At 31.9% G+C, this 19,206-nt stretch overlaps 3 protein-coding genes across 6 annotated transcripts; all 3 read right to left on the bottom strand.

Annotated features, from left to right (window-relative positions):
- Positions 1-2,173: 2,173 nt before the first annotated feature.
- Positions 2,174-4,814, bottom strand: LOC107931094 (peptidyl-tRNA hydrolase, chloroplastic-like). Of its 2 annotated transcripts, none has more exons than XM_041117770.1 (5): positions 4,349-4,814; positions 4,152-4,236; positions 2,780-2,830; positions 2,605-2,655; positions 2,174-2,528 (listed from the first exon to the last, which is right to left on the bottom strand). In XM_041117770.1, exons 1-5 carry the CDS (start codon positions 4,427-4,429, stop codon positions 2,476-2,478), a joined length of 321 nt encoding a protein of 106 aa, XP_040973704.1. In that variant the 5' UTR covers positions 4,430-4,814; the 3' UTR covers positions 2,174-2,475. The 2 variants fall into 2 exon arrangements, with proteins under 2 accessions (XP_040973704.1, XP_040973706.1); XM_041117772.1 differs by having other exon boundaries at positions 2,772-2,830; positions 4,349-4,808.
- Positions 4,815-5,066: 252 nt separating this feature from the next.
- LOC107953118 (dof zinc finger protein DOF2.1) lies at positions 5,067-6,688 on the bottom strand. The gene is made up of 2 exons (XM_016888344.2): positions 6,454-6,688; positions 5,067-6,065 (listed from the first exon to the last, which is right to left on the bottom strand). The coding sequence occupies exons 1-2, from the start codon at positions 6,478-6,480 to the stop codon at positions 5,295-5,297; spliced, it is 798 nt and encodes a 265-aa protein (XP_016743833.1). The 5' UTR covers positions 6,481-6,688; the 3' UTR covers positions 5,067-5,294.
- Positions 6,689-15,837: 9,149 nt separating this feature from the next.
- LOC107953119 (arogenate dehydratase/prephenate dehydratase 2, chloroplastic) lies at positions 15,838-18,761 on the bottom strand. 3 transcript variants are annotated; one of them, XR_005930515.1, is made up of 11 exons: positions 18,401-18,761; positions 18,247-18,314; positions 17,989-18,081; positions 17,661-17,861; positions 17,494-17,574; positions 17,027-17,122; positions 16,874-16,951; positions 16,657-16,746; positions 16,499-16,560; positions 16,255-16,370; positions 15,838-16,177 (listed from the first exon to the last, which is right to left on the bottom strand). XR_005930515.1 is itself a non-coding variant. In XM_016888345.2 (11 exons), the coding sequence occupies exons 1-11, from the start codon at positions 18,591-18,593 to the stop codon at positions 16,118-16,120; spliced, it is 1,104 nt and encodes a 367-aa protein (XP_016743834.2). In that variant the 5' UTR covers positions 18,594-18,760; the 3' UTR covers positions 15,838-16,117. The 3 variants fall into 3 exon arrangements, 2 of the variants coding, with proteins under 2 accessions (XP_016743834.2, XP_016743836.2); XM_016888345.2 differs by having other exon boundaries at positions 16,255-16,336; positions 18,401-18,760; XM_016888347.2 differs by lacking the exon at positions 17,661-17,861 and having other exon boundaries at positions 16,255-16,336.
- Between the last annotated feature and the right edge of the window lie 445 nt (positions 18,762-19,206).

Raw genomic sequence — 19,206 nt, 5'->3', positions numbered from 1 at the left:
AATAAGAAAAAAAAAGATTTAAAAAAAATTTATTCTGGATTTTCATCGAAGATCAATAGAAAATTGTTACCTTAAGCTGAAACCATATTAAAGACTAATCAAAAGGAAGATTAAACAAAATGTACAGGAAATATCCAATACCAAAATAAGAGTATATGTACTAGTTTTAAAAAATAGAAAACATAGAAAAACTATGTTAAAGATATGGAAATAATAGAGGGAAAAGTAGAAGAGGATGCAAAATAAAGAAAGTTAAAAAAACATAAAAAAAATTGGTCAAAAAAAAAGGATCAATTGTATAATTTAACCTAAAATTTTTATTTAAAATGATGACTTAACGTGTCACATTAACTTACTATTATAATGTTAATGACAATTAATGGTTGTGTGACTAAAATATTATAATATAATAATATAAATGACTAAAATATAACATTTTAAATTTAAATAACTAAAATATGATTTGAGATATGTGGACTGTCGAAATTTTAATGTTTGGTGTGTGAATGTAACATAAAAGTTGGTGTGATAAAAGAAAAAGTAGTGGTTGTTCAGACAATAAAACATCTTAGCATATTGTCAAAAACTGCTGCTCGAAATGGATTTTTTTTTGTTTTGAACAATTCTAATCAAAGCGGTAGACCGCAAATTCAGTTCCCTAATTATTTAGAATAAATTTAAATGAAAAGCCTAAATTTGTTAATTAATTAAGATTTCAAGAAGCATATTTTCTTCAAGGAAAGAGAGGCTTTGTCGACACTCTTACACAAGAATTTAACGGTGTATTTTGCTTCAAATATTTATTTTTTTTAATATTTTATTATATTTTTTATAAAATATTTATCAATACTTTAATATAACAATATAACAATATACTAAATATTTTCTTGATCTGAATTAAAGACATTTAAATATTACCAATAGTAACCCAAGTTGAAAGGGAGGATTTTAAATATGTTATTTTGGTATTAAACTTCCATGTACGACGTGACTGTCCTTTCATTCTAAGACATGTTGGAGTTTCATTGGGATAGCCAGTCAAAGATTTTCTTACATGTTTCTCCTTTTATGATTCAAGTTTGAAAACCATAAGTATTCCAAATGGAAAATTAGTCTTGTACAGTATCATCTTATATAATGCCACAATATTTCCAACTGTTTGGTTGAATGTAATGGAATAGAGGCGTAATAGTAAAACTGTGTTTGGTTGAATGTAATAGAGGTGTAATAGCATAATGGAGAAAACTAAAATGACCAGAATACCCTTAGCATAAATTTGTTTTGGTAAATGATTATTGTTATTGTTATTTAAATTTTAATAAGATTATTTATTATCAAAAATAAATAATTTAATCATATTTAAACATAATTATTATTTAATATATTTTAATTAAAATATATAATTTAATAAAATTCTTAATAATTAGCAGAAATTTGTTTTGGTAAATTATTTTATTTAAATTTTAATAAGATTATTAATATCAATAATAAATAATTTACTCATATTTAAACATAATTATTATTAAATATATTTTAATTAAAATATATAATTTAATAAAATTCTTAATAATTAATATTCTTATATGAATTTACTCAAATCATAATATATGATACTGTAAAATATAAATTAAAATAATAATTATTAAATATATTTTAATTAAAATATATAATTTAATAAAATTCTAATAATCAATATTCTTATATGAATTTACTAAAATCATAATATATGATACTATAAAATATAATTTGAAATAATTAATATTAAATATATTTTAATTAAAATATATGATTTAATAAAATTTAAAATAATTATCTAGATTCAAATTTAAGAATTATTTACATGAACAAAAATATAATATTTGTTTCTAAGTTAATTATTTTAATAAAATAATTAAATATTTATATAACGGTGTTCTCATCTTTTGGTATTTTTATATGCAATTTTAAAGATTGAATCCAAACTTAAAAGAATATTTATTTGTAAGCATTTCACCGGTTTACTTCAACTCAATTATTGATTAATTTTTAATAAACATAAATTCAATAACCATTACTATTATCTTCTGAATATTGTACTGAATTTTAGACAATTAAATTAAAACAAATCTATTACATCAATCCATAAAAATTAAATTAAAACTTGAATAATAAATGAAAAATAATAGTTAAAACAGAAAAAATAATAATTCTCGATTAAAACAGTTTACTAGTGTTTGAGAAATTCAATTATCCTTAAAAAACAACACATTAATCATCAAGAAACAATACGACTTGCATGCTTATCAAACTAGCTCAAGGAAGTCAATTGGGAGACTAAGACCTCTTGATTCTCGAATCTTAAACAACACAATTTAATCATTTGTGTCCTACACTTTAAGCAAATATTCTCTCCATTGAAAGTGTAGTAGATCACTTCATGCAAGACAACAAATCAAAAAACAATTATATAAAGTACAAAATAGAAATCTCTAAGCTTCAAATCTGGAACTTTTTCATGCGGTGGGTTGGGATCAAGGATGCACAAAAATCTGTAGAAGGGAACTGTAAGTGCGGAGGGGGGAGGGAAAAGATTATCATTAAGTCATAATAAAGGAAGAAAATTACCACCAGAACTTGCTTCAATGGAATCTTGTAATATGATACAATGGCCCCAACCTTCAATATGTAAAGTGAAACCATCCAATGGATATTAAAACTATAGTAATTTCAATCAGGTGAGAATCTTAGTCTCTCTAAAACATTATATAGGCCCTTTGAGATAGCTCACTTACAGACTCACCACTTGAGTTCATAAACGTTTGCGGTTTGGCAAGCATGACAGGAACATTTCCTATAAATCCGAAAAAAGTAACTATCTCAAATTAAATATTGCATAATGGGACATTCTGAGTTGCCTAAGAAAATTTTAGAACATGAATTCATTTGTAATTTACCTACAATTTTCATTGAAATGAATAAACTTTTACTTTTTATTTTCCATCTATCAGGCTAGAACTTATGTTTTATTATCTTTATGCATAAGGAAATACCAATCTTGATGCTTAAACTAATATGGAAGAAGATGAAGTATAGAAGATTTTTGGATAGTTTATGCCACGTATTAAATAAGTTTCTCAAAAAATATGAAAATTGTGAAGTCACTAAGAATTGCAGCTGCTATTGTCTGCCATCATCCAAATCAAAGATAAACTTAGGTGGGATTCTAATCTAATCAGTTTCCATTATCCAATACACTCTTGTTTGTTTTACTGTTTAATCTAATTAGTTTCCATTATCCAAGGGTCACTAATCCACTTTCAACTAAATCTAAGGTTGATATTTTTTTAGTTAAATTTTATATATCTTAAAAATCATTAAAATTTCGGCCATAATTTTAATTGAGGGTAAATTACTCCCTTTAAACAAAGTAGTTGAGACTTCCATTATTTTTGTAGTAGAAGGGAGGATCTTTTCCCAATGAGTAATCTAAATGCACTCTTCAAGGTTACAATGTAAAACAGTATCTTCATCTAAAGCATTCAAAATCAAGAATAAAGTTGCAAACAATTGCAGTTAAAACTTTTTAAGGTATGAGTGGCATACAAGTTACAAACACTCTCAAGATGCCTCAGGCAGGTAATGTCTCCCTTAGGTTCGTTAATGACATGTGGGAGGCTAGTGGTAGATTATGAACATCAAAGAATATATAATTATTAGTGTTTTACAGCACATCTCATCACCAAAACCATAAAACAATCAGTTAGAAGTTTCAATTGCAAAATATACCCTTCAATCACCAAAACCATAAAACAATAAAACAATAAAACAATCTGTTTAACAAGTGAGACCAACTCAGTCAAAGACATTATATTAGTATGGATAGATAATTAAGTACCCATTACGAAATATACCCTTCAAATACACTACATACAGTTATTCAAAATTGGAAGAAGTAGAATCAACTTAATATCAAAGCAATATACTAGTCTAGAATTAGAAATTTGGGACTCTATCATGTCTAAATGATAAATTTATGAAGAAACAATAACCCATTCCAGCAAAGTTCCATGGTATATTTTCAACAGGCACGCAATACATCAAAGCATATTGAAGTTCTTGAATTTAACAATAGTGAAAGTCATTCGAAGATTGAACTTTTTTTTAAAAAGTACCTTTTCCAATCTGAGCTTTAAAGTTAACTGTGTTAATAGAAATCCCTTTAGCCTTAGCTATAGCGTCTACCATCATAAAAACCACCTGTTGGTAAAAAAATGAAACAAAAAAATCATTAAAAGAACATTAAATTCGTTAAAAAAATTAAAACGAGGACGTATTAATACGTTGTGGCGGGTGCCATTGAATTTCTTACCGGGATTACCGAGACTGACGATGAGCCACGGCTTGCGAGGCAGAGACTGCGGCCTGGGCTGGGGCAGCGACACCTGGGCATCTTCCGCCGTATTGGCGAGAGAAGAATTTGAAATTTTCGTGGAAAAATTAGGGAATTGAGTCATGGTTCTTTTGGTAGCGGCAGAAATTTTGAAGGAAGGATGAGATCTGGGGATATGAAATCTGGAGCAAACTTTTTGGGTAGAAGAAAGTAGGATATTTTGGTCTCAAAATTTTGGGGAGAAGAAATCAGTAAACGGTGAATACCAATTCCTTACCCCCACCCCTGAATACCTATTACAGGTGCTGAGGGAATAAACAAGTAATAGCAAAACGGTGGAATAGTAAACGGTGAACCAAACAGTGTAATAGGGGTGTAATCACTGTAGCGCGCGGAATAGGCAAGGAATGGAATGGCTATTCATGCCAACCAAACATGCTGTTAATGTCAATGCATACCTTAAAGAAATGTGAATGTTTGAGCTGATTTCTGACATTTCTCTCACGCCCATATCTTAATTTAGATTCGGAATGAACATAATATCCACCCCGAGATTAGTGCTTTGATGCTTCCATATTCTTCATCCCCCAAATTCAAACTCTTTGAATTATTTATAATATGCCAACTGGTAAGGTGTATTTAATAATATGATAGTATTACAAGAATCTACCTGAAAGTAAGAAAGAAACATGATGTCTTTATCCAAAATGGAAATTATATTTAATTTCTTCTGCAATTGCGTTGATTTGGTTAACAATCAAATTTGAACTATATATCACCAAATGATAGAGTCATAATTTTAAAAAGAAAAAACACTGAAATACTATGAGTAAAGTCTATGCCTTTGTTTGCTTCTTGCAGATTGCAGACAATAAGGGGAAGAAGAAAAAAAAAAAAAAACAGCATCATTGTCATTTTTTTTTTTTTACATTAGGGGGGTATTAAGAAGTCCATTCCAGTTATCTCTTACTAAATCAAGATCACCCAAGCCCACCATGTTATTATCTGCTGCAATGAGTTGCCAAGGCAAACCCCATAACACTCTATTCTCACTGTCTTGTCCCATTGCCATGGTTGAATCAATCATTTCTTGATTATTGTAAGGCAGCATGGTTTCCCCATTGAGACCCGTGGTTGCACCCCCCATCCCAATGTTGTCATAGCAATAACTCTGAAAATTGCTGTGGTTCCCGAGAAAGCTGCTTGTGAGTGCATTACCATTAAAGCTAGGGTTTCCAAAAATAGAAAGGTCGCCATCATGATCATCAAACCCTAACTGCTGCCCACTAGTAGATTGTTCCTGGACGGTAGCAAAGGCCAAGGTGAGGTCATTGGTGTCGATGTCATAAGTCAAAGGTGGGATGGGGTGGTGGTGGGGAGTGATGAGTGGGTTGGCACTGGGCGTGAAAGCGTGGTCTTGGGTCCTCTTTGAAGATGATCTCTTGTTCTTCCTACAGCCGCCGCCCACGGGAACATTCCTGAGATTGCCGCCTTTAGTCCAATACCTCCTGCATGACTTGCAGAAATACCTTGGCTGAGAAAGGCTGTAGTTGTTGTAATAGCAGAACTTGGTGTTGGTGGATTCACATCTTGGGCACTTTAGCGCTTCTTCTGGTTGAGGCCTTGCTTTTCTTTCCTGCTGCTGCTGTCCTTTTGAGTTAACCACCATGCTTTCCGACAAAGGGTTCCCCATCTCCTGCATTACAAAAACAAAACAATTGAAGTTTAGCCCAACCTGGAAGAAAAATTACAGAAATTTGGTATGAGATGAAGAGAAAGTTAAAGAGGATTTCAATTAAAATTAAAGCAATTGACTAACGTAAGCATGAATTAATGAGAAGCCGATATCAAATCTAGAAATAAAATTACTTAATTGATAAAAGAACACATATTCATAGACAAAAGCCTCCACAAGAGATCATCCATTAGGCTTTGTTCAGAAGTATTACAAATCCCTTTGACTATTCAGACAAGAGAAAATCAACAAAAACAAAAGTAAATTTGTGACTTCATCAAACATATATATACGTATGTCAATATAAAATAATAGAGACATGTTTTGGTTATCAAATATCAGTATATACCTGGTGTAGTCCTCTGGAAGGATCCATACATGCAATGAAAAAGGAAAGCGAAATTCAACAGAAAATTCTCCAATAGGGAGAGATGGTAGTGAGAAGAAGAAGAGAGTTTTTGTTTTAGGTCTAAACAACTCAAAGGAAAGTGAAAGAGAGAATTAGAAGAAGAAGAAGAATAGCGTCCCCTCCCACTGACCTTAATATATATAAATCAGAGGCCCTCCCCCTCATAGACGAGGTTTTTATAATTTTAATATACCTTAATATACATACTTTATTAATTATTTTAATTTTATGTAGATTCGGATATTTATGAGCTTTCCTTTTATTCCAAATTCAGTAGTAGAGAGAAGGCATTACTTATAAAAATCTTTGAACCATATCTACACAATCACCAATCAATTAACAAACTAACCATAATTTGGATGCATTCTAGATTTCTTTTTATGTAAGTGATAGAGAAAATATAATGATGAGTTAGCCGTGGAAGATTATGACTTGCACGCTGAGAAAGCTTTCATTACCCTAACGGAATTTTCTCTCTTTTTTTTTTAAAATAAAATAATATTTTAAAATTTCTAAATTATCCATGGCTAAGCTAGTGATAGAAAAAGAAAGAGGTAAGCAAAGCTTTAATGGTTTAGGCTTTATGTGTGGGGACTGGGTGTGAAAGTGGGACCATATGGATGCAATAATATAAGCAGCATCACCAAGGGCTGTTCTTTGTCCTTTCTTACCACACTAAACACATGAAACCACTTGCCATTAACCTCGTGTTTCGCAAACATCTATCATCATCACATAAAGCAACTGTCTCCCTCTCTTTTTTTTAAATACTTATATAACTTCCATTACTTTAATGATTGAGATTTTGATTATATTCAATTTTTTTATATAATATTTAAAATTATTTATAATTCTTCTTTAATTTATAAATAGAAGGATAGTAAATATCAACATACTTGAACCTACATTCTATTGTATTAACAGTAATATTCATATCAATCGATTACTTTAATGATTGTTATTCCATTAAAATATAACTAAAAATTTGATTTTCTAACGAGATCCTCCTATCAATTCGTCTTTAGTCACCTTACAAAATACAAGTTCTCATTTAAATCTCAATTTTGTTCAATGATTAAAATTTTTTTTAAAGATTTTGTAATTCAATTAACAGCTTATTGAAGGAATAGTAAGGGATGATAAGTGTCGGTAAAAGCTTTAAATATATATTTATATATAAAATAAAATATCTTTAAAAATAAATTTAATTTTATTTATATATTATTTTGTGGTGATACCAAAATGAATGTAATTAACTATAAAATAATTAAAATGATTTTTTTTATGAAATTCATTATTCACATATAATGTATATTTCAAATCGATATGATATACTTTAAATTTGAACTTTTGACCAAATTATTTTTAATATAAGTTTTTTTTACTACTCAAGGAAACAAAAAAAAATTTATGAACGTTGTACAATTACTTTAAATACAGTTTGAAATTCTTTTATTATTAGAGTATTAAATTTATTTTAATTATTTTTAAACAATAATTACATACAAGAAATGAATATATTGTTAAATAAATAAAAACAATGAATCGAATATTCTTGATAATAATTGCATATATTGACTAAATGAAATAAAAATATATAATCAAATAAATAAAAATAGTCCAGCAAGTAAATTTACATAAGAAACTAGAATATTAAAAAAATAATTAAATTAATAAATTTATTTTAAAACTTTATATAATTTTAAAATATTTTATCAATCACCCAGGGCTATTTTCTAGTATATAATAATTTAATTTTGAATTAACCTAATAAGTTTTCTCTTTATATTTAATATATCAAATAATTATATAAGAAATAAGTTCAAAGAAGCTTACAGGCATATTCTCTTTTGAGATTAAAAACACAAATTCAAACTGATTACTCCTTCCCAACTTTCCTTAATTAAGACATCTAAATCTAAGTCAATAAACATCAAATTAATTCATTGAAGAGGGAATTTTTTTTTTAAAAAAAAAAGCTCATAGAGTCGAGTTTAAGGCACAATAGGAGAGACGAAAGCAAAAGTGGTATGAAGGGGGATGGGTGTTGTAGAAGTGGTGGGGGTCCAGATGTTGGAATTGATAGTGATAGTGATTTCGATATATGTTAATGTTTATGTTAGTTGAAGGTTCTGATGATGTGGAATTGTAATGATGGGCAGGGACAAGTTCAGGGAAAAACACAGTACTTACCAGTGGTGACAATGACAGCAGGATCTTCCTGTCTTCTTCTTATTATATGCATAATTTCCAGTATTCATAACCTTTATTTCTTTATATAAAAATATAATACAAGCCCTTAACCTAACCTAATCTTCCCTCGTTGTGGTCCTATTTTTTTCTTTTGTTTCGTTAGAGATCACCCAAGGAATAAATCTTTTTCCATAAGATCAAGTAACGACAAAATTAGAAAACATAATGAGTTTTGGTCTTAAATTTGGTCTATAACTCATCAACACCTATATATATATATAACTCTATTCACATCGTCCACAACATCATTATTTTTTATAGGATAAATTACTTAGTTGGTCACTTAATTTTTAAGGCGTTTTCATTTTAGACACTCAAAATAAAATTTTTATAATTTCATCACCTAATTTTTAGGGTACTTTCATTTTAGTTACTCAAGCGTTGTTAAGGAATAAGTCAATTGTGGCAGTTGTTTTGGTAGTTAGGTGGTTGACGGTTAAGTCTGTTAAGAAGTTAGCAGTCAGTTGGTGTTTTTGTTATTCAGTAATTGAATTAGTTGGATCAGCTAGTCAGCTACTTTGCTAACTGGTCTTGTATAAATGCAAAAGATTAAGTCCTTACGGATTATAGAAGTCATTCAATAAGATGTAGTTCATGTTTTCATTAGTTTACAGCTTCCTTCTTGTTATGTGTTGTTTCTCTTCTGATTAATTGTGAGCAATCTTGACATGGTACTAGAGCCAAAGTTTTCTTGTTGAAGTTGGAAGTTTGTTCAAGGTTTGTTCTGTGGATCATCATAGCACCAAGGGTACTTGAAGCCAGACAGAATCATTCCTTGAATGGTGGTGGTGGTGATGAGCAACTGAATTCACCTTGTTCAGAGTCTGGTTCAGTGGCTTCTATTGTTAGTAAGAAAATTTAATAATTTCCTAAGCGTGACACTGTTAAACTTGGTGAGAATAATTTTTTTTATGGAATCATCAAATCATGTTGGTTTTTGAAGGATATGGTGTGCAAGGTTTTGTTTTAGGAATTGTCAATGTCCCTTCTCAATTTTTAGTTGATAAAGATGGGAAGCTAGTTAAGAATCTTGAGTATGTTCTGCATAGTCAGCAGGACAAGCTGTTAGCTTCTTGGTTGTTGACAACCGTATGTGATGGATTCTTGGTGTATCTTACAAGTGCTCGTACTAATTTTGATGTCTGGGCAACTATAGAAAGAAGATTTGGTGCAAAGTCTACTATCAAGATTTCAAGTTTAAGGCATGCATTGTATTCTTAAAAGAAGGGTCAGCTATTTGTTAAAGAATATCTAGCCAAGATTAAATGAATGTGTAACGCATTGACTGCTGCAGGTAGCTTGATTTTTTAGCAATAACAAATTAGTATTATCCTAATTGGGCTCTCAATTGAATATAAGCCTGTTAGAGTGGTAGAATCAACCACTTGTGTTTGTCTTAACCTTCTTGTTGACATGTTTCTTGATTGTGAAACTAGGCAATTAGAATTTGTGTCAAGTGTGCCTATGCAAGCCAATCTAGCTAGACAACAAAATAGTGAAAGTGAAAATCAGTCTAAGGACTCTAGATCCAATGGCTATAATAGGAGTTATAATCAATGGCATAGACAGTCGAGAGGTAGTTTCCAGCAAGGTACAGGGTCTCATCATGGTAAAGGTCATGGGGTAAGGTTTTCACACAATCGACCCTAGTGTCAGTTATGTGGTAAAATTGGCCATATTTGTGCAAAAATGTTATTATTGATTTGACGAGGCCTTTACAGGTGTTTCTGATGAAGGTTCAACAATGACTGTGAATTGTCATCAGCTCACTGATTCAAGACAGTCAACACACTCTTCACCAAGTTGTAGGATTCAACAATGTTGTAGTAGAACTCTTAGTCCTTAAGCAGGTATTGGTCAACCAAGGTGTCATTTTTTAGTAACTTCAAACACTAATACAGATCCGATATTATATTTAGATTAAGGCACCACAAATAACATCACTAATGATGTGCCTACTCTAACTCATGCTACTAAATACATAGGTAAGAGTAAACTTTTTTATGGGTAATGACGCTCTTGTCCCTGTCATTCATGTAGGATCTTCCTCTATTGTCACTAGTAAAAGACTTTTACACCTTAAAAATGTTCTTCATGTTTCAACTGTATGCAAGAACTTGATATCAATAGCTCAGTTTGCAAAAGACAATCAAATGTATTTTGAATTTCATCCCTTTCATTGGTTTATGAAGGACATCAAAATAGAGATGGTTATACTGGTGGGTCACATACATAAAGGGCTGTTTCAGCTTCATACATCACCACAACAAGAAGTCTTTATAGTTCCTACTCCTATTGCTCACACTGCTAAATTTGGAACCACTGTTGCTTCACATTCTGTTTTAAAATTGTGGCATAAAAGACCTGGTCAACCTTGTAATAAAACACTTCTATCAAGTGCTTAAAACCTGTAATAGTGTCTAAAAAGAGTCTCAATTTCCATTTGTTTATTTAGCTTGATAGTTAGGCAAGTCCCATAAGCTTCCTTTTCTTGACTCTAAGACTGTGTATTCCTCACATTTTGAACTCATTATGTCAGACTTATTGGGACTTGTTCCCCTTTCTTCAGAAGGTGTTTCTATTATGTTACTTTTTTAAATGCCTACAGTAGGTGTACTTGGATATATCTACTCAAATCTAAAATTGAGGTTCTTGACAAATTTTTCAATTTCACAAGTTTATTAAGGTTCAATTTGGGTGTAGAATTAATATGTTCCAGAATAACTAGGGTGGAGAGTTCAGACCATTAACTCAAGTACTTTCTTGGATTGGTATTCAACATAGGCTGACCTGCCCTCATACCTTAGAATAGAATGCCAATGTAAAAAGGAAAAATAGACACTTGGTTGAAACTGGCCTCACTTTGCTTGCACAAGCATCTTTGCCAACATCCCTTTGGAGCCATGTCTTCCTACATGTTGTCTACCTGATTAGCAAACCTCCTGCACTTGTTCTCCAAGGGCAATCCCCTCATAAGAGGTTGTATCACGCCTCACCAGACTAAATGCTTCTTAAGACTTTTGGTGGTTGTTATTATCCATACCTCAGAACCTATATAATAAGCACAAGTTTCAATACATGACTCAAGTCTACACTTTTCTTGGTTACAGTCATGATCATAAAGGCTACAAGATCCTAGATACAAATGGCAGGATATTTGTTTCCAAACATGTGGTATTTGATTAAGGTTATTATCTTTTTGCTTCTACTACCAAGTCAGGGGTCCAGTGCAACACAAATATTCCTTCACTTAGGCATTAAAGGTCTTATGTTCCAATTGTGGTTACTCACAACCCTAACTCAACTGCTCAATTGTCTGACTTTGGTGAGAGGTTTTCAACCGGTGTCTCAACCTCAGCTGCTCAGACCCTTGGTTCTACTGAGGGGTCTTCAAGGGCTTCCTCACCCAGGTCATCCACACATTCTTTTAGTGTTCCTTTGGATCATTCTACCTCTAATGCTCCTAAAAGTTTACCTGTGGTCTCAGCTTTTGCTTTAGTACCAATGGATCAAGTTGTACATGCCTGCTCCAACACTCATCCTATGCAAACTCGATCTAAGGCTAGTATTTTCAAACCCAAACTATTCTTAGCTAAGGTTTGTGATCATGAACCACTAATAATTGAAGAGGCTTTATCTAATGCTGAATTGACAAAGGCAGCTTAGCGAGGACATGATGCTCTTCTCAAGAATCCAACATGGAAGCTAGTCTGTTTACCTGTCAATAGGAAAGTAGTTGGTTGCAAGTGGGTTTTTAAACTCAAACGCAATACTGATGGGTTTGCGGCACGTTACAAATGCAAGTTAGTAGTAAAAGGTTACCTCCAAAAAGCAGGTATTGACTTTCATGAAACTTTCAGTCTTGTTGTTAAACAATTTAAACAATTTATTCAATTTTTTTAATGTTTTGAAATTTAAATTTTTAATATTTAAAAAAAAGAATTTAGAATTTCGAGAATGGAATAAACAAGTACAATTTGACAATTTTGTATATTATTTCAGTTTCTATTCCCTTCTCACTTTAATCATTGTTTTATATTACCCAATCAATGCTTTAAAAAAATAATTTTTGATAACCAAAATGAAAACGACCAAAAAATTGAGTGACTAAAATAAAAGTATAAACATGATGTGGCATGTAAAGTTAACCACCATTAGAGATTTAACACTTGGGTAACTAAAATAAAATACCCTGAAAATTGGATAACTAGATTGTATTTTGAGTAAGTAAAATGAAAACACACTAAAATTAGATGACCAACTAGATAATTTAACCTTTTCAATACTATACTTGCCCCATTTAGATATTATAATTTTAAACACCACAATATGTTTAATAAATTTGAAAATAATATAAGATATAACAAGTATTGTAATTTTTGTAAGTATTAAGAGCAATTTCGAGTTTATAATTTATATAAATTTTGTAAAATACCAATCTCACTATGAACAAGTTAATTTGCTGAATTATATATTCATTTATAAATTTAAAATTTAGGTTTATTGGTTTAAAAGATTAGGCTAATATGTATAAAATGTATTTTCACATTATGGTTTCGATTGGATTGTGAAAAAAGTGGATTAAAAGAGAAGTTTGGAATCCACTGAAAAATGATGATCAGTCAATCAAACAAAGGTAGATGAAATGAGTAAAAACCGTAGGTAGCCTATATTAATCCTTCTTCTATGTTTAAAATTATTAATTTTTTTGTCCATATTGGATTGGGTGCGGAAACCGATGTGACCAACCAAAATTCTAACTTGTCATCATCTGTCAGAAAACTGGACAAATAATAAACAAACAATGATTGATTTCTCCCCACTTCTGACATCCTTTGGATCCACTCTGCATATCTTCTAAATTTAATATAATTATGAGAATGAATGTGTATAATATAAGATTAGAGAAGAGAAAAAGACTGTGGGGACATCATTCAGGGATTCTTTCAAAACAAATAAAATTTATTTATGATAAACTAATTGTGAAACACATAAGATAAAATTGAATGTGTAATTAAGAAAGGTTGAATAGAAAACTGTGCCAGACATTGGGTGAGAAAAGAATCCCTCCATTCCCATTCCAAAGATTCTCTTTTTATGCCCAAACATCTTCCTTTTTTTCTTTCTAAAATTGTGTGCTATCCGTTTGGTCCAAAAGTGTCGAGATATGTTGTCACGCCTCTGAATTTTCTTTGTATAAAACTATGAAAGAATCTGATTTTATTACATTTGAATTCCCTATCGTACTATACAAGGATACAAACATATTGTTAAGCTCATCTCCCCTGGGATTAGATTTAGACCCACCACATGTCCACATTTCAATTTAATATTATGTGTATGAGTTATGTTAATCTACTATTTAGATTTGCATAAGTTTGGGGTCGTCAACAACATTATATTAGCAACAAACTTGCCCGGTAAAACACTACCCAGTTTCTTGAAGGCATAATCATTTTTATTACTCTTCAATTTTATAATAAAAACTTATTTTAATCCTTTATCTAATTTTTCATCCTTTTTAGTATTTGAACTTATATTTTTTTTATCAAATCACCTCAAAATGAATGAAAAATTAACATTTATTAACTTTACTAACATAACATATGCATGGATTGTCACGTGTATGCCATATTTGTAATTAATTAAATTTTTAAAAATTAAAGAAATATTTTTTAAAATTTTAAAAAATTAATTAAATGTTAATATATCATCCACGTGACTATCCACATATATGTCATATCAACAAAGTTAACAAACCATTAACTTTTTAATCCATTTTAAGTAATTTGACAAATAAACACAAGTTTAAAGATTAAAAGGGTGAAACATTAAATGAAGGATTAAATAAATCGTTATGGATTTTTAAATAAATTTAGGATTAAAGGGGGACTGATAAGTCCCCACATATCATCAAGCAGTCTATAATGGTACAGGGTGGAGTTTGTACTTGGAAGAACCTACAAAATAAGACAAGACATGTTGTGTTGTTGGGATCTAATTGTTAGCCGTCTTCACCATCCATCAGTCAACCCCACCAATACAGTGTGTTTGGTTGGTTCGACCACCATCTGCCTCTATTCCATGTGCGACGGTCGTTCACCAAATCAATGCATTCCTCGAAATCCCGTAATAGGGATTCAGCGGTGGGGTCTAGATTGCTATTTAGACTTGACATCAACAAAATAAATTTGTCCTGAGAAACAGAGGGTAGACTTAACTAACTTCTTTCTCATGCAAGCACTTCTCTACTCATATATTCTTCTGCCTTGCCTCTTTTTCTTTTCTTTTTCATATTTATCAAATTGTAATAAATAATAAGAAAGTAGATATATCCAATTAGACACACACACACACAAAAAAAAAAGGAAATCTCATTTCTCTTGAATTTTAAAAGAAACGAACAGAAAGATCGCTCATGTTGTAAGATCAACTGCTTTAGCTTTAATTAAAGAATACCTTAGAGCCAAAGTTATACATTGCCAACATTCCCCTGTAGTGCAATGGCTTGGCTATCGACAGCTGCAGTTTCAAAGCCAAACCAATGCCTTATCTCTATCACAAAAACGCGACCTGGGTCCTGTGCAAGGAAAAATTTTGATCCATGTAACACAGTGACACTACAATTTCAGTTCTGCATCAGCATCATTATCGATCCATGAAGTGTAAGTACATCACCTGCTTCACCAGAAGTCTATTTCACACCATTTAACAATCCATATTATTCAGAAAAACATGAAAAGATTAACTGGCTAGTGGCTACAAACAGCTACCATGTTTGTCGAGTAATTGAAAGGTGTGGGAAGATACAATCAGATTGGGCGGAGGCAAATCAAAGTCTGTCAGTAGGGTAAACAATTTGGGTGTTTGCTCTTAGTTTCCACTGGGAACAGGGTGGTTCAAAGAGGACAGAAATAATCATCCCTACCAGGAATTAGTCTCAAAGTATAATTGATAAATTATTAGTCATGCCACAATCTCCAGAACAATGTTTAACCATTTCCCTTAACTTGCTCTCCACAGTTATGTATAAGATATAAAAGATCCTAGGAAGAGTTTGAAAGAAGTAAATGTCATCTCAAAGTGAAGGCTACGCTTAAGATTATCAAACAACTGTGAGTTAAAATATCTTCAAATTCAAGCAAGCTCTAAGCTTATCTGATAATAACAAAAACAACAAAATAACATGTACTAAGCTTTAGGCTCAAGATATATATACAAAGTCCTATAAAATGATAATAATCAGCATCATTCCACCACCGAATCATCTCAAAAGAGATCAAAGCCTGTCATCGATCTAACCTTCAACATTTGTTCAAATATTGAATATTTACCATGATCAATAACTTGTTCACATCATGGTAGTATCCACTGGATAACTCCCTAGAACTCGCAAAAAAGTAGCAAACTCCTGCCAAGGAAACATATAGTTAGATACCTAATGTCTAAATTCTATTGAAAAGCCATCAAAAAGACCAAGCAATTGACCTTTAGATGTCTTAGTGCATTCTGTGCTCTCTCTTCAGCCATCGATGCTTCAAAATCCACATAGAAGAGGTAATCAAAGTATCTATTAGAAGACATCGACACAATCAGGATGAAATCTGTTTATGCGAACCAACTGATGATATAAGAAGTAAATAGTGGTGCATATAATTTTTCAATTTTATCAAACCAATTTTACTCCATTTAAGTGCAAAAAGAAATAAGACTGATATTTTACTAAAATTACTTTGAACCATTGTTATCATCAGCTGCTCGCAAAGGCTGGTTCCTCAATGGGCGACTTTCAATCTGTTGGAGGAAACAAAAAACAAATGACGTTAATACAATCTAGAGAAAAAAAAGTATAGCTTTTCGAGGTGTCTTGAAAAAACCATAAATAAATGCCTTTGTCAGGTTGATCTGCCGAAGCGCAAAAACAGCAAGTGCCTTGAAAAGCACACCAGGACCCTCCTCTAACGAAAAAACTATACTTGTCTGAAAAAAAGAAATGTATACATCAGAAAAACTTAATGAAATGAATAACTCATAAATAAAGCATGCTAATGAAATATTTTGACCCAGTGCTTTGACTGCAAATTGTTTGGTGTCATTGAAGACTAACCTTGAATGGATTCTGGATGCCAGGAATAATTGGTTCCCTGGCCAGAATTAGAAATCGAGTAACATTATCACAATCATCCTGCCACAAAGGGAAGCATACCAAAATTCAAATTTCTGACAAATATACAACAACAAAATGCTTTGAATTGTAAACCTGAATATTTTGAGCAAGGATGTTCAATCCATATATCTTTGCAGCCGAAGAACTTGCAACAGCTCCAGTATCTTTTAGTTTGTGGAGAGCCACATGCTACAGATAAACATCCATTAAAATAGTCAAAATTAGAAACTACTCATGCAATAGAGGCAATTATTTCCAGAAGCAATCGTGTAATCCAAATTCCATTTAGTTACATCCTCAAAAGAGAATAGAATGTATTTGATCAAGTTGGGATCACTGAGGAAGCCATCTGAACCAAACTAGATAAAGTGGCAGGCAACCTACGAGCCATAAGCGTTGGCATGCCAAAATATAAAAGGACAAAGATGAAGAGCAGGGAAATAAGATCTATCTCACATGCTTAGACAATCAAAGCACATCATGTACTTCACTTTGCACATTCAACATAATCTTTCATGACAGATCAGTTTCTACTTTCTACACTCCAAATCAATACTCACCTTTGCTGCAAGGGCAGTATCATCAACTGCTTCTCTACTCAAGCCTATCTTTGTTAACGTGTTCTCGCACTGAGCTAGAGCCTGAAACACAATGATGTCCAGGGAAAAGATCATTACAAAGAACAAGAGAAACTCAGTCAACAAGCATGATAAATCTCACAGCATACCTGAGGATGACTAAGAACCCTACTTAAATCCTCAAGTTGAACACCATGATTGGCTACTAAGCAATGTTGAACAGCAAGCTTAACTTCCCCAACAATATGCAAGCTATGGCGAAGCAAGAGGTCATAATTCCTATGTATACTACCACCTAAAGAATTCTCAATCGGTAATACTGCTCTATCCACTAACCACTTTTCAACAGCCTAAATAAAGAAATCACAAGTAAAATCAGTCCAATGAAGACTAATACATACAGTTCAAAATCAACCTCATTTTCAACATAAAAACGAAATTAAAAGTCAGAAAGAGAGAGAGAGTTGAAGTAATAACTTGAAAAGCAGAATCAAATTGGTCACAAGGAACAGCTTCACAATTGGGATAGGCCTTCTCAGCAGCAGCTTCACTGTAGGCACCACGAACTCCCTTTAATAATTCAACACAAATTAAACAATCAAGCAATCAATTTCGCTGAATTACAGTAAAATTTTATTGGTTTAGAATTAAAATATAACATTAACCAAATTCCCTACGTTAAAATAATTAATTTAAAAAAAAAAGAACAGATAAATTGTTGTTTTTAGATACTACCTGATATGCAACGCGAAGGCGAGAGCCATTAGATACGGAATTAAAGAGCTGGGATGAAGAAAGAGGCTCTGAAGAAAATGAAAAAATAGCCCACGTAAATTTTCAAATTTTATTTTATTTAAGAAAGAGAAAGCAAAGAAGGGGATTTTCATACTGGGATGCGAGATGACGTTGTTGTTGTTGTTGTTGTTGTCGTGGTGGAGGGAAGACAAAAGAGCAGTGAAACAACTACGTTTTGAAGGGAATCGGGAGATTTGAATGGTTGGGGTTGGTTTGTGATCGGAGACAGTGACTTTGGCAAAGAGTAGGGCCGCTGGAGACCGTACGATGGAAGTGGCGGTAGCCATTAATGAGTCAGCTTCAGATCCTTACAGCTATGGCGGGGCCGATATTTTTAAGAGTGATAACACAAATGTATAAAACTTCAAAGAAAATGATTTTAGGGATTTGGTGCTAGGTATTTCCGCAGCTTTTCAGGGTTGAGCGGCATTTCTATCGGTTTTTGGTCTCATTGATTCTCGGATTCAGTTAAATAAATTATTAAATAATTGGGGATAAAATCTATTTCACTATTCGGTCCAGTTAGGGTGAGTTTGAATGGGCGGTGCGTTTACCTGCAGTTAGTGTAAAAACAGCGGTGGCGGTGAGATTAGATACTGTAGCGATACTGTAGCGTGAGACAAAAAGTAAGCTAAACGCACCGCACCGCACCCAATCGCCCATCCAAACCCACACTTAATTTGTTGATGAATTGGTTTAATCTCTTATTTTAAATTAGTATATGGGTTGATTCTTGATTTTTATTAGTTTGATTAGCTATTTCAATTCTTAAAATACTGGGTTTTTAAATTAAAATTAATGATTGAATTAATTAAACCATTAATTTTTAATTAGACTAATTCAATTCGTCTAGTTGGCATGATAATCTTACAAATTATCAAAATTTATAAAAGTAAAAAT

Source organism: Gossypium hirsutum, chromosome A07 (assembly GCF_007990345.1).
Source record: "Gossypium hirsutum isolate 1008001.06 chromosome A07, Gossypium_hirsutum_v2.1, whole genome shotgun sequence".
NCBI classification, from domain to species: Eukaryota; Viridiplantae; Streptophyta; class Magnoliopsida; order Malvales; family Malvaceae; genus Gossypium; species Gossypium hirsutum.
Note: the sequence above shows the minus strand (reverse complement) of the source record. Positions and strands in the feature narration are given on the sequence as shown.

What these genes read in the sequence shown, in the direction of transcription:
- LOC107931094 (XM_041117770.1), bottom strand. Translation starts at nt 4,429, where the DNA reads ATGCCCAGGTGTCGCTGCCCCAGCCCAGGCCGCAGTCTCTGCCTCGCA. An exon ending in CGTCAGTCTCGGTAATCCCG is followed by an intron (nt 4,237 to 4,348) that starts GTAAGAAATTCA and finishes TTTTACCAACAG; the next exon opens with GTGGTTTTTATGATGGTAGA. An exon ending in AACGTTTATGAACTCAAGTG is followed by an intron (nt 2,656 to 2,779) that starts GTGAGTCTGTAA and finishes TACATATTGAAG; the next exon opens with GTTGGGGCCATTGTATCATA.
- LOC107953118 (XM_016888344.2), bottom strand. Translation starts at nt 6,480, where the DNA reads ATGGATCCTTCCAGAGGACTACACCAG. An exon ending in CTTCCAGAGGACTACACCAG is followed by an intron (nt 6,066 to 6,453) that starts GTATATACTGAT and finishes TTTGTAATGCAG; the next exon opens with GAGATGGGGAACCCTTTGTC.
- LOC107953119 (XM_016888345.2), bottom strand. Translation starts at nt 18,593, where the DNA reads ATGGCTACCGCCACTTCCATCGTACGGTCTCCAGCGGCCCTACTCTTT. An exon ending in AATTTGATTCTGCTTTTCAA is followed by an intron (nt 17,862 to 17,988) that starts GTTATTACTTCA and finishes TTCTTTATTTAG; the next exon opens with GCTGTTGAAAAGTGGTTAGT. An exon ending in ATGCACTAAGACATCTAAAG is followed by an intron (nt 16,178 to 16,254) that starts GTCAATTGCTTG and finishes TTTCCTTGGCAG; the next exon opens with GAGTTTGCTACTTTTTTGCG.